This window comes from Corvus hawaiiensis, chromosome 7, assembly GCF_020740725.1.
Source record: "Corvus hawaiiensis isolate bCorHaw1 chromosome 7, bCorHaw1.pri.cur, whole genome shotgun sequence".
Classification (NCBI taxonomy): Eukaryota; Metazoa; Chordata; class Aves; order Passeriformes; family Corvidae; genus Corvus; species Corvus hawaiiensis.
The window spans coordinates 1,551,878-1,564,753 of record NC_063219.1 but is presented as its reverse complement, the minus strand read 5'-3'; the positions used below and the strand labels follow the sequence as shown (position 1 = coordinate 1,564,753).

The following is a 12,876-nucleotide window of genomic DNA, read 5'->3' as shown; positions in this document are numbered from 1 at the left end:
TTTTTCCTCTGATGTTTAATTCCTGCTTGTGGCCCTGTAGCTGCAGTGTCTGTGCACCAAGAGGATAAGCTGATGCCAGTGCAGCTATTTCCCAGGAATGCTGGGCTTGCCAAAGCAGTTGATAATAAAGGGTCAGATTTAGCACGTTGTCTGGGTGCATACCTTTAGATTAGGTCATTCCTGCCTCTCTTCTCTACATCCCACCCCCTTTATTTTTTTATTTTGCTGATAAGCCACATATCTTTATGCATTTCTGTTAGCTTTTAATCATCTGTACAGTTTCTGCTGGTTTGGTGTGGACTCAGGGACCAGCTTTGGATTACTTGTGGTGTGGGAACAGCATGTGGGAGTGCCTTTATGGCCAGCCACGTAGCTGGTATCTTCTCCTCACTTCACGTGGAATCTGTTGGGTTTTGGGCAAGCTGGTCTCTGCCAGGCTGTGGTCAGAGCAGTGGGAGGATGCTGGGGGAGTCAGAAGAGCAGTGGGTGTGTGGGTTTGGTGCAGCGCTGCTTTCTGGCTCTCCTGTAAGGCCTGAGTCGCCTCACAAGCGTTTGTGGGTGATTTGTGGGATCATCCCACCCTGCAGTAATGTTTTTTATGTGAGCTCAGATGATGTTTGTGCTGCTGATGTTCCTGTGGTCTTTTCCCCTTTTAATAGTCAAGGTGGAACCCTGTTTATGGCAACTCTACTTGCTAAGAAAATGGGGGGGAAAGTAAAATATTTCTTTGCAATGAGAACACTAATGGAGTGTTTGTTTCTGCTGATTTAGGTTCTGGTGTCTCTGGACCTGTCCTTGCACATCCTGTGTATACCCAGCAAAAGTCCTGGGGGAAAGCCTTAGGGATAGAAACCTTATTTTGCTCACAATGTCCCTTTTTCTCACTACCCTGAGCAGATAGAGCTGCTGCAATTCCCATTAGTAACTGGTGGCCAGACTCTACCAGTTTGACAGTGGAGGCAGCTAAAACAGAGACTTCATTGAAGATTTAAAGTTCTGTAGCCAGTGTTCTGGCTGCAAAGCTGTTGTCCTGGGGAGGAGAAACGGAGCAGAATGCAGAGCAGCGTCCCAATCCTCTAAACTTCTCAGGGAATTTCCTCCCTGGCATCCCCTGAGATAGACCATATATGCCTTGGTCTAACTCTGCATCAAAATTGTATCTGTGTCCTTTATATTTAAAGGAAAAAAGAAGAGAGGGGTATCTCAGGTTTTGTTTTCACATCCAAGGCTAAGTAAGAGTAGCGTGCCTGGGGTTCCACTGTAGCTGCTGCAGTTGAATAACCAGTTTTGGGGAGAAAGCAGCCCTTGGTCTGGGGCAATCTCTGACCTGTAAGCCATGGGCTCAGCCCTGATTTCAGCTCTGATGGTCCCAGGGAGTTGTAAGTAGCTGGAGCTGCTCTCAGTCTCATTTAGAGCTGTCATGGCCATAGTGAAATCGGAGGGGCCTTTTCCCTGCTGTCTCCTTAGCCACATGGAGGTAGCCTCCAGCCAGGTGAGTGGGTAGACTGGTGGGGTGTGAAGGAAAGCTCTGTTCTCTCCAGTGGAGAAGGAATCTGGGCACAACCTCTGTGCACTTTAACCCTGAGTGTTTGATTTAGGGAGCTACTGGGCAGGGACAGCACCTAGGAGAAAACTCCCCTTGATTTCTGTTTCCTGTAGAAATACTAAGGGCAGAATTATCTTCCTTGGATATGCCAGTTAAGAGAGTCACTGGGCAGTACTCCCTGCAGCTTTGATTATTCCAATGAAAACTGAAATTAAAAATAATAATGGCTGGGGACACAGTTTATTTCTCCAGGCCTGGCAGAGGTTTCTCCTGATTAAGCTTCTTGTTCTTACAAGTCACCTCTGAATTGACTCCAGAAGTTGGTTCTTGCACAGGCTTTGGATCCAGGCTGCTGTGCCAGTCAATCAGGGAATGAGCAGAGATTCTCACTAGGCTTGCAATTCAGAAATGGGAGCTGCGTAATTAAAAGAATAAATTACATCTGCATCTTGGATCCAAAGCATGTGCCTGTAGCTGGGGGCAGGTTAGGGAATGAGCTCTGTGAAGGAAGAGCAGCCAGGATACATCAGCTACCCTTAGACTGTGACCTCTATTTCCCCACAGTGCTTCATGGGTCACACCAAGACCCCAGAAGAGAGGTTACCAGTAACTTGTGCCATTGCTGGATACATTACACCCCTCTTTTTGGGGAAATTGAAAGCCATCTGAACTCTGGTGTACCTGTTGTGTGACAAAAAGTGAATTGGGCAAGGAAACTGTGCTGTGTGGGGGTTACTTTCTGTTCTCTTCCCTTCCCAGTGGTACATGAACGGCAGCAAGTATTTCTCAGACCTGTGGAATGTTATGGATACTCTTGCAATCTTCTACTTCATAGCAGGGATTGTGTTCAGGTGAGTCGTACCTTTTCTTGCGTCCATGGTATGGCTTTGCTTCCTTGCTGGGTTTTGACTACAACCTGTAATGAAATTTTGGGGAAGCAATGTGTTCATGAAATTCCCTGTCCTTTCTGAAGGCCCCAAGTTATTGCCAAGTGTTGACTTATAAAAAGGTCAGGAGATCTTTAGGATTTTCTCTGGCTCCTGTTACTGACTATTTAGTATGACCGTCTGGGCTCTGTGTTGTATTTAAGGGGATTGTGATTGCCCCTACAGCAGCCTAACAGTGTCATTATCTGCCAGAAGCTGTTTTACATGATGGGGTGAGTTAAAAACCATGGCAGTGAAATGAGGGAAACACATTGTCCGAAGCAATTGTTCAGTCAGCTGTAACTTGGTCCTTGTTGCCTCAGTGCAGTGTGGTGCTTGTGGGGGGCCATGGCAGTAGCTCCAGGTACAAATTCCTTTGCTGTTAATAGCTTTAAGGGTAAGACAAAATGCAGGGATGATGCATGTAAGGAGGAAAGGGTGTAAACAAGGTATGCATTAACCATTTCTGTCACCTGTCGTTAGATGGGGGAGGGTGGGGGCCCAGGATAGCTGTGCTCTGCTTTCCAATTACTCATTTTGCCCGCCCCATTTCAATGTTTCAGCGTGTTTTCTTCTGATTTCTGCATGATTCACCCAAGGCTTCTCTTTGTTTTCTTTTACTGTCTCCATCAGGCTTCACTCTGATGAAAGCTCTTGGTATTCTGGGAGAGTCATTTTCTGTTTGGACTACATAGTTTTTACCCTGAGGCTCATCCATATTTTCACAGTTAGCAGGAATCTAGGACCCAAAATTATTATGCTGCAGAGGATGGTAAGATTCTGGCAGCTATTCAAGAGTGTCTAAATAAATGATGTGACACTTTTTTTTTTTTTCCCCTCTTTCCTTAAGAGTGAAATCAGCACATTCTGATGATGGCAGCAAGTTAAATCTGCTAAACAGGATGAATTAAGATTTAAATGGGAGCTGATTAAGAGCAGGGCATTTTTCTGTGCCAAGGGAAAGAATAAGGGTCAGGCTGAAGAACAGAAGAGGAAAATTGCTTCCTAGTAGCTTTTGTCTTCCATGTCTCAAACGTTTCAGTGGTATTTCTGTTGCTCACATGAGTGTTCCCCTAACAAGACAGGGATGATAGATGGTACAAGAGAAGGATTTTGGTCCTCCCCTGCATCCATCACACAAGTACCTGAGGAAGAGGGTGCTGAGGAGCCTCTCATACAGTGCTAGAAATTCATGAAACTATTGGCCAGAGTGTCTGGGCTGTAAATGCTGGTTGGAAGCCATCCGGAGTGGCATTTCCAGAAGCTTTCACCTCATAGCTGGCTGCAGGGGCTGCAGCCACAGTCCTTGTACGTGGTTCTGGCTTTTGTGGAGCCTGTCTGATGCCAGGGGGGTATCCTGTGTTCCAGAGCATGCCTGGCTTTTATGGTTGCATAAACACTGTTGAAGTTCCCCGCATGGGAGCGGTCAGTTATCACCGTGTGCGTTGGTGAAGGTGGGAGCAAAAAGCCACGCGTGGCTCGCAACAGATCTGCAGGGGGGCACTGATGCCTGTTGTCCTTTTTCAGATGATAGATGTCTTCTTCTTCCTCTTCCTCTTCGCTGTGTGGATGGTGGCCTTTGGAGTGGCCAGGCAAGGCATCCTGAGGAAGAACGAGCACCGCTGGGAGTGGATCTTCCGGTCGGTCATCTACGAGCCCTACCTGGCCATGTTTGGCCAGTACCCTGATGATATTGATGGTATTTATCTTCTGGGAGGGTGGAAGGCTCTGTCCTAGAGGTTGTCCAGCCCTGTGCTGACCCCTTGCCTCCAAGTCTGATGGGGAGGCCACAGGGATGAGGGCAGGACCTGGGGCTGGGCCCAGCAGAATAAGGAGTTCACTGTTTGCTCTCCTCTCTCGCCCTCTGAGGTACCACCTACAACTTTGACCACTGCACTTTTTCTGGGAACGAGTCCAAGCCTTTGTGCGTGGAGCTGGATGCCAACAACCAGCCCCGCTTCCCGGAGTGGATCACCATTCCCCTCGTGTGCATTTACATGCTCTCCACCAACATCCTCCTTGTGAACCTGCTCGTGGCCATGTTCGGGTACGTAACGACGCAGCGGTGGCTGCCCGGCCGGCTCTCTGCTGACACATCTCTGGGAAAGGGAGTGGAGTGCTGGGAAACAGCAGGGAGCCAGCCCTTGCCTCTGCATCTCTGACAGCAGCTTGGTGGAAGCTGGTGCAGGGTCCTGGGGAGGGATTGCTGCCTGTCCTTTGACTCCATCTCTAAGCATCCTCTGCACGGTGGGCTTGGTGTGACCCCCCGTGGGCCACACTGGGTCAGGGCCTTTCCACGTGGGAGTTGCTGCCCAAGTGACCTTGCTGGAGTGAATAAATGAGTTGTTATCATTGTCTCTTCAGGGCACTGTGGTTTTATTAACCTGAACTGCCCTGTGCTGAGGATGGGTCTGTTACTGCTTTGATGGACCTGCCATTTATTGTTCTGACTTGCACCACAGGCGATGGGCCACATCCCCTTGGGACACAGAAAAGGACTTTGTCTTGCAAAGTGCCATCATCTCTAGACCAGCAAGAGTAGGGAAAATCTTCCTCAGCTTCTTCCAGAAATCTTTGTTGTTTCCACTGCAAGCTCTGGCAGAGAGTTGAGTTAATCATGGGAAGTCCTTCATACCAGATTTCAGGGGGTGTGTTGCCCTCCTGTCTCACTTGGGAATGCACGTGCATTAGTGCTGTGGCTCTGTTCCCTTTCCTAGCCCTGCTCCTTTTCTGCTTTACACTCACTCACAACATAACAAGAGTACTCAAAACCTCTGGCCACCCTTCTTGAGGACCACTAGGTTTATTTTTGTATTTTGATGGTACCTTGGCAGGTGCTTGCTTTGGCAACAGGAGTATTGACAGGACTCTTGGTGCTCCTCAAGAGGATCTCCCATCTGAAGGACACTGCCGGTGTTTCCTGGCCTGAGATGTTTGCATGTGATAGGGCTGAGAATGCCTCAGATGTAGGATCTGCTCTCCCCTCAGCTCTGAACCTTTGTCCCCAGGCTGACCTGGACTCTAAAGACAGTCAGAAATGTGATTTTTGGCAAGGCAGCCAGGACTGGCGCAGCACATCTGTGTTTTCCTGACCTGCAAGGACCTGGGGACAGACAATCATGCTCATACTCCCTATGAAGGGTGCGAGTACCTCACAATAATGAAGGAAGGTGTAGCAATAAGCCAGATCTACCCTAAAAACCTTTAGTACTTGCTAGAACACTTACTTATACAGCACCCAATGGTAAATGCTCTAATTTATGCTGGTTTGCCAGTAAAAAAAATCCCTAGTTTTTACCAGTTGTATTTATCTTTTAAACAAAAAGACAATTTCCACCAGGTGAAGGTTTTCATTTATCTCATGTAAAGGTCCATTAGGCTCCCAGCAGAGGCATTTTGGGAGCATCCATCTGCCATTTAAAGGCCAGGCAGCCTTTCACTGTTCACTCCTGTGGGTTGTTGCTTTGCTGGGTTCATACACTGCTTAGTGCCGTGGGTTTGATCTGTGCTTGGAGTGTCCTTAATACCTCTACTGAAAATCTCAGGAGCTTTTCAAGTTATTTGTAAGTGTTTTAGGTTTGGGTTTTATTCCTAAGAAAGAAGTTATCCGGTGAATTAAAAAGATGCAGTATCTTGTGAAGAAGCATCCTGTTTTCGTGTGTCTAGGCTAGAAGAAGATTGCCTAGGACTGAGGTAGTAAAAGTACATAGAGTATTTTCTCCTTATTCAGATTTTTTCTGGTTGATTTGTAACTTCAAGGGTTTTTTTTTCCTGCTTAGTTCCTCCTATTTGCACATTACTCTCTAAGGAGGAGAACAAACCAAATAACCTCCTACTCAATAAAAATTACCACCTTCGGAATGACTGGGGCCCCTAACATCAGAAGGCCACGGAGCTGCTGGAACGAGTCCAGCGGGGATGCTCCAAGGGCTGGAGCCCCTCTGGAGCCAGGCTGGGAGAGCTGGGGGTGCTCACCTGGAGAAGGGAAGGCTCCAGGGAGAGCTCAGAGCCCCTTGCAGAGCCTAAAGGGGCTCCAGGAGAGCTGGAGAGGGACTGGGGACAAGGGGTGGGGAGACAGGACACAGGGAATGGCTTCCCAGTGCCAGAGGGCAGGGCTGGATGGGAGATTGGGAAGGAATTGTTCCCTGGGAGGGTGGGCAGGCCCTGGCACAGGGTGCCCAGAGCAGCTGGGGCTGCCCCTGGATCCCTGGCAGTGCCCAAGGCCAGGCTGGACATTGGGGCTTGGAGCAGCCTGGGACAGTGGGAGGTGTCCCTGCCCATGGCAGGGGTGGGATGGGATGAGATGGGCTTTAAGGTCCCTCCCAACCCAAACCGCTGTGGGATCCTGTGACTATCAAACCATGCCCTGGTACAGTGGAGGAATGCTCTCTGTGTTCCTTGGCTCTGGTGCAGCTCTTGGGTGAACAGCTAACCCTGGGTGTGTTCTCTCTTCCCCCTAGTTACACTGTTGGATCCGTGCAGGAGAACAACGACCAGGTGTGGAAGTTCCAGCGTTACTTCCTGGTCCAGGAGTACTGCAGCCGCTTGACCATCCCCTTCCCCTTTGTCATCTTTGCCTACATATTCATGGTGCTGAGGAAATGCTTCAAGTGCTGCTGTAATAAGGAGAGCAAAGAGCCATCGATCTGTTGTGAGTTGGACGTTTTTCCTTGGTGCCCCAAAGTCAGCTCTGCAGCAGGTGCATTGCAGTTCCTCCCTGGCATCCTGTGCTCATTCCAAGCATTTTGTGCCGTGCTGGGAAATTTCCAGGGGCAGTGTAGAGCTCTGTCATGCAAATCCTCTGTGCTGCTGGAAATCTCTGCAGTAAGATTCAAGTTTTCGAGTGAGATTTATGCAATGCTTTCTTGTCCGCGCCATTTCGAGGTAGAATTGCCTCGTGTATGTAAATCAATTAAGACTTCAAATTAATCCTAACTCTTAAGGGCTGCCTGTGCTGTTTCCCAGTTTTGCAAAGTTGTGGGTTTGGCTTCTTTGTAATTCATTCTGCTTGCTAGGGAGCGACTGAAAGAGAATAAACAGTTTCCTGGCCCTCTGGATGTAGCTAAATGAGCAAACCACCTCAAAATCATGGCAAGTCAGTTCTCTAGCTGTTTCTCCTTTGATTTCTCTGTCAGAGGACACAGATAGGAATTGTTTTAACAAGCTTCCCCCCCCCAACAAATGTAGTGTTTTCTCAGCTGGGAGAGGATAAGTTGAGTTAATTGACAGGCTCATTCCCATCCATCAGCAACCTGCCTGTTGCCCTGCAGCACAGGCTGGATTTGTTACTAGTTTAGGAGGAAAAGCCTGCTTTGGGGTATAAAACTGCTTAGCACTAAATCATTTTGGCTGTCCAGATCTGGCTGTGTGGATTCCTTGCTGGGGAAGCTGTTTGATGGCAGATATTCCTGCTCAAATGATGCAAGTTGATGTTGTAGCTCTGAAAGAACAGGAGAATTAATTAGAGCCAGAAAATGATTGTGGTTTTGCTGATGATAGAACCGAGAACTGCGTGGAGGAAGCACACTGATGTATTGACTGTTGTAAAATCCTGCCTTCCCCATTTAACTCCTCTGGAAATGGTTGGGATTTGGGTGCTTAAATGGAATGTGGGAGAACAGTTGAGGGCTGTGAGAAGTCAGAGGAGCTCTGGGTGGAAGAAACAGATCTTCAGCCATTTGCCAGCTCCGGGCTTCTTTTGTCTCAGGGTTTTTTTTTTTTTATTTAAACCCGTGTGGTTTGTGCTGTCCTCTTGGAACAGGATAAAATGCTGAAGTACTACCCTGGAGGACTTTCATGCCTCAGAGTGGGCTGCTCTGTATCACTCCTGAATTTACAGCATCACTACAAAATGCTTTTTAGAGAAGACAATTCTTCATCGTTCTGGAGTGTTTCAATTCAATGAAAAATCATGCTTCTTAACATGTGTTACTCTTAATGGTCCAGTAGGGGATAACGTAGAAACAAATGGAAAGCTCAAACCTAGATGGGAACTTGCTGGAATATCCTGTGCTTGTTGAAGCAGAGGCACCTGTGTTAACCAAGACTCAGAAAAATCCGGAAAGATTTTTGGAGCTTGTAAGGTTGGGGGTTTTTAAGGTGTTTGTTTGTTTGTTTGTGTGGGGGTTTTTGGGTTTTATGTTTGCTCATAATTTGTATTTTTAAGTGCCTCTGGTTGCCAGGAGCATTTGATGAAAGGCATTGGTGTCACCTCTGTCAGAGCTGTGTCCTGGGTGGGCAGTGGGGCTGCGAGTGCTCAGGATGTGGAGAAGGGAACATTAACCTCTGAATGCACACAACGACCCAGCCTTTTTGCATCTTGGCTTTGGAAAGACAAATTAACTATTTTTTTTCTTCAAATACATTTCCCAGGCTCAAGAAATGAGGACAATGAAATCCTGGCATGGGAAGCTGTCATGAAGGAAAATTACCTTGTCAAAATCAATACAAAAGCAAATGATTCATCAGAAGAGTAAGTCTACCCTTCTTTGTTTTCATCCTCTTCATTTTCTCTTGAACACTTCTAGTGAAGGCGAGTTTTTAGCAGCTCTAAATGTTTACAAACTAAGGAGTAAGTCAATAAACTCAGCATAAATGTGCTTTTTAGTTCTGAAGCAACACGGTGGCGCTTTTATGTCTGCTGCAGAGAAGAAAATGTCTTCCCGTGGTGTTTTGAGATCTCATCCTGGGAAGCACTGCTACAGCTGACTCTTCTGTAGCATTAGTTGAGGCTGGATTTCAGGAAAAAGTTCTTTATGGAAAGGGTTGTCCAGCCCTGGAACAGGCTGCCCAAGGCAGTGGTGGAACCCCCATCTCGGGGCGGGGGTTTAAAAGCCGCGTGGATGTGACACCTGGGGACACGAGTTAGTGGTGGAATTGGCAGTGCTGGGGGAATGGTTGGACCCAATCTTTTCCAACCTAGAGAATTCTGTGATTATACAGCTAGCAGAGAATGTTTACCATTAGGCTTGGAATATCAGACATTCCCACAGCAGTAATCCAGATGGAGATCTGTACTTAGTAGCATGAGTAGGGAAGACCTCAGAGGAGGGGAGAAGGCTCTTTGGAATCTTGGTATTTGAAGCTGGGAGACTTAGACTTTGATGTTTTCTTTGACTGCCAGCTCATGAAAACATTATCTTTGGGATCTGTCTCAGTGTTTTCAGAGTAATAATAGAAGAGAAAAAAGAAACAGAAAGAAAGTAAGGAAACAACACTGCTACAGAACCTGCTCTGTATGATTCCTGAACTTTGCTAACTTCCAGCAGCTTGAGTATTTCCCTTAATCAAAGAGAGAGAGCTGATAGGAATGGGCAAGAAAAACCACGCCCTTCCATGTCCGTGGGCATGAACATTGCTGTCCACAAGTAAGTGCTGAGGTTAAGACTACCCAGAGACATGTAGCATTGGCTAAGAAGCCAAACAAATACCAAAAACTTCTCTTTGGTACTGGAAGCAAAAGTACCTTGAGAAGAAAAATGGAAGAGCATCCTACTATTAGTAATTAATGGTGTTAGTTCATTTACTTGTAATAAAAATGATGCCAGTCACGTGCAGCCCTGCCTCTGGGGGAGGATGGGGCAGTGGGGGGAGTTGGGGCATGGTAGTTCGCCAAGTTTTCCTTGGTATCCAGACTGATCCCTTTGCTCCATGTTCTCCTTCTGCTTTTAGGATGGTGCATCGATTTAGACAACTGGATGCAAAGGTACTTCTGTCTCAGATTGCTCTGGGGAATGTGATTCTCTGCTAAAGCAGGGGGTGTGCCATGGCAAGGAAAATGAGCCTCCCAGAGCCATGTGCAGTCTTTGTTATTGTCACGAGGACCCAATTTAATTGGGATTTTTTATCGTGCTGCTTCGATTCCGTGGTAGGAATGTGTAGGGCACATAGGGATTAGGACAAGAGGGAATGGTTTTGAATTTTGAGAGCAGGTTTAGATGGGATATTGGGAAGAAATTCTTGGCTTTGAGGGTGGCGAGGCCCTGGCACAGGTTGCCCAGGGAAAGCTGTGGCTGCCCCTGGATTCTTGGAAGTGTCCAAGGCCAGGCTGGACAGGGCTTGGAGCAGCCTGTGTCCCTGCCCACAGCAGGGGTGGGACACAATGAGCTGTAAGATCCCTTCCAAGCCACGAGAGCTTCATACTGTGCTGGAAAATGAAGCAGAAAGACACTTGCTCAGCACTGGAGGAGTGTTTCTCAGTATTGACTGTGGAATGGAACAGAACAAAAGCAATTTCCATCTTAGAGTAAAACTGCATCATTACGCTGTGTAACAGGCCCATGAAAACACCGATGGGAAGAAGGGATGTCACACACTGGAAAGGTCTCCTTCCCAAAGGTGTCTGTCAAGTTTAGCTTCTGGTGCTGTAGGCATGGGGTAATTAGGCAATATAAAGCTACCAATCTACCAGAGAGTATGTTCTCAGAATTGTCATACAAATACTCTTTTTATGACTGTGATGTTGAAAAGACATTCACAATGGGTGTTTTTCTGAGGCTTGATTGAATCATACATATTTGGCCTCTGAAGTGGGGAGTGGCTTTGATATGGAGAACAGACTTTTGAGAAGCTCACAGGTGAAAAGACCCACACATGCTTCCAAGTGTTTCGATTGCTGTCAAATAATTTAGATTGCAAAACATAGCTTGCTTCCCAGACTGAAAGGGAAATGGCGAGTGAGTCTGTGGCTCTTGAAACTGAAAGGAGATCTGCTAACCTTGATTCTCTCCTGAAAATAAATACCCATCTCTTGCTTCTCTCTTCTGGTAACTGCTGGTTAACCCACTAAAATACAGCGGCATCAGGGCTTGCTGCATTAATTACCCTGATGAACATGCTAATTGGGAGTGTCCTTTTGAGCACTCCTGTATTTGGTGTGATATTTGGAGAGGCAATTACTCATTACTTATGTTACTCATTAGCATTGCTTTCCTTCAGCTAGATGGACTTCACAAAAATAATAACCTCCTTCTTCTTTTTTTTAAGCTCTCTGATTTGAAAGGCCTTCTGAAAGAGATTTCCAGTAAAATTAAATGAGTGCAGCTGAAATCCAAGAGCAGCTACCAGAGCAGGGTAAGCCCTCTTTAAATCCCTTCTCAGCCTTGAAAAAAGTTTACCAGCATTTGTGGTGTTAAATTGGTGTGGCTTTGGAGGAAGAGTTAGTATTAATTGTTGATGCTTGTATTTGTATTGTCTGATATTGGGAAAGAAGGAGACCCAAAGTCTATTCCTCGTTTGTGTTTCTCTTCCTGAAAAGTACCATTTTCCATTTGGGGTTTCTATCAGTTTTTGGCACAGTTTAAAATACCTTATTTTGCTTCTTTGCCTTTCAAAAACTGTGACTAACCCAAGGTTATTATAGTTGTCTTTGTGCTGGAGGCCCTCTACAAAATGAGGAACTGCTGTGCTGGATCTTTTGCCCTTGGTACCCTTTTAACTCTAAAGAACAGGCAACCCAAATAGAAAAGACAGAAGTGAGGGCAGGAATAAGGTTTATTTTCCCACTACCCAAGTGGGCCGTTAGGCTGGATTGCTGTAGCCTTCCCGTGTCCTGTACAATAAGCTGCAGTGTGAATAGCTGATCCAAAGTTTCTCGTCCAGTTGAGTGTCTGGTCATGAGCTTTGTGTCCTTTTGCCTCCAGTTGTGTGGAAGAATTGGCTTGGAGCCAAAGGTACTGGTGGGATGTGAAAGGCAAACAGAATACAGATGGATGCAGAGAACACAGTCACCCTTAGAGACAGCAGGTTAAGAAGTGTAACTGTTGAGCGAGATAACCTGGAACAACTTGATCAGCCTGGACATTAGGGCCTGGCTCCTTCTTCCACAAAGAGGTTTCGTCCAACAGAACTTAAACCTGTGCCAAGCATTCCCCAGTCAGCTGTCTCACCATTTCCCTGGGAGAATTGAATATTCACTTGACCTGAGTTCCATTTAGTCATGAATGACTTGCAACCACCTAATAAAATCTACCAAGGATCACCAGTTCCTGGACTGGTTCTAGGATGCCCTGCACTCCAAGTTCCCTAAAGAGTAGACTGTAGAATAGTGGAATTCTGGAGGCCATTTAGTCCAATGCTGCTCTAAGAGTGCATGCTCAGGTCAAAGGGAGCTGCAGTGAGGCTGGAAAAGTGGTTGTAATTAGATACAGTGGGGTAGCCTGGGAAAGGGGACAGTGGTTTATAATGGAGCTTGTGGAAAAGACCTCTCATTATAGATAATAGTGCTGTCAAAAGAATCCTAAAATCCCAGAATGCTTTGGGTTGGAAGGGACCTTAAAGCTCACCTAGTTCCACCCTCTGCCATGGGCAGGGACACCTTCCACTAGACCAGGTTGCTCCAAGCCCCATCCAGTCTGCCCTTGGACACTGCCAGGGATCCAGGGGCAGCCACAGCTGCTCTGGGCA

At 46.8% G+C, this 12,876-nt stretch overlaps 1 protein-coding gene across 16 annotated transcripts in view; it reads left to right on the top strand.

Annotated features, from left to right (window-relative positions):
• The window catches only part of TRPM8 (transient receptor potential cation channel subfamily M member 8), an 87,829-nt gene that overhangs the window by 72,879 nt on the left and 2,074 nt on the right, over positions 1-12,876 (top strand). For 13 of the 16 annotated variants that reach the window (XM_048309902.1, XM_048309901.1, XM_048309903.1 and 10 more), the window contains 8 exons: positions 2,306-2,397; positions 3,106-3,244; positions 4,000-4,171; positions 4,342-4,519; positions 6,933-7,123; positions 8,845-8,944; positions 10,144-10,177; positions 11,458-11,544. In XM_048309902.1, coding sequence (XP_048165859.1) covers positions 2,306-2,397; positions 3,106-3,244; positions 4,000-4,171; positions 4,342-4,519; positions 6,933-7,123; positions 8,845-8,944; positions 10,144-10,177; positions 11,458-11,508 — 957 coding nt within the window. In that variant the 3' untranslated portion in view covers positions 11,509-11,544. Of the gene's footprint in view, positions 1-2,305; positions 2,398-3,105; positions 3,245-3,999; positions 4,172-4,341; positions 4,520-6,932; positions 7,124-8,844; positions 8,945-10,143; positions 10,178-11,457; positions 11,545-12,876 lie in introns of those variants that run through there. The other 3 variants (XR_007204867.1, XM_048309909.1, XM_048309910.1) reach the window with 3 other exon arrangements.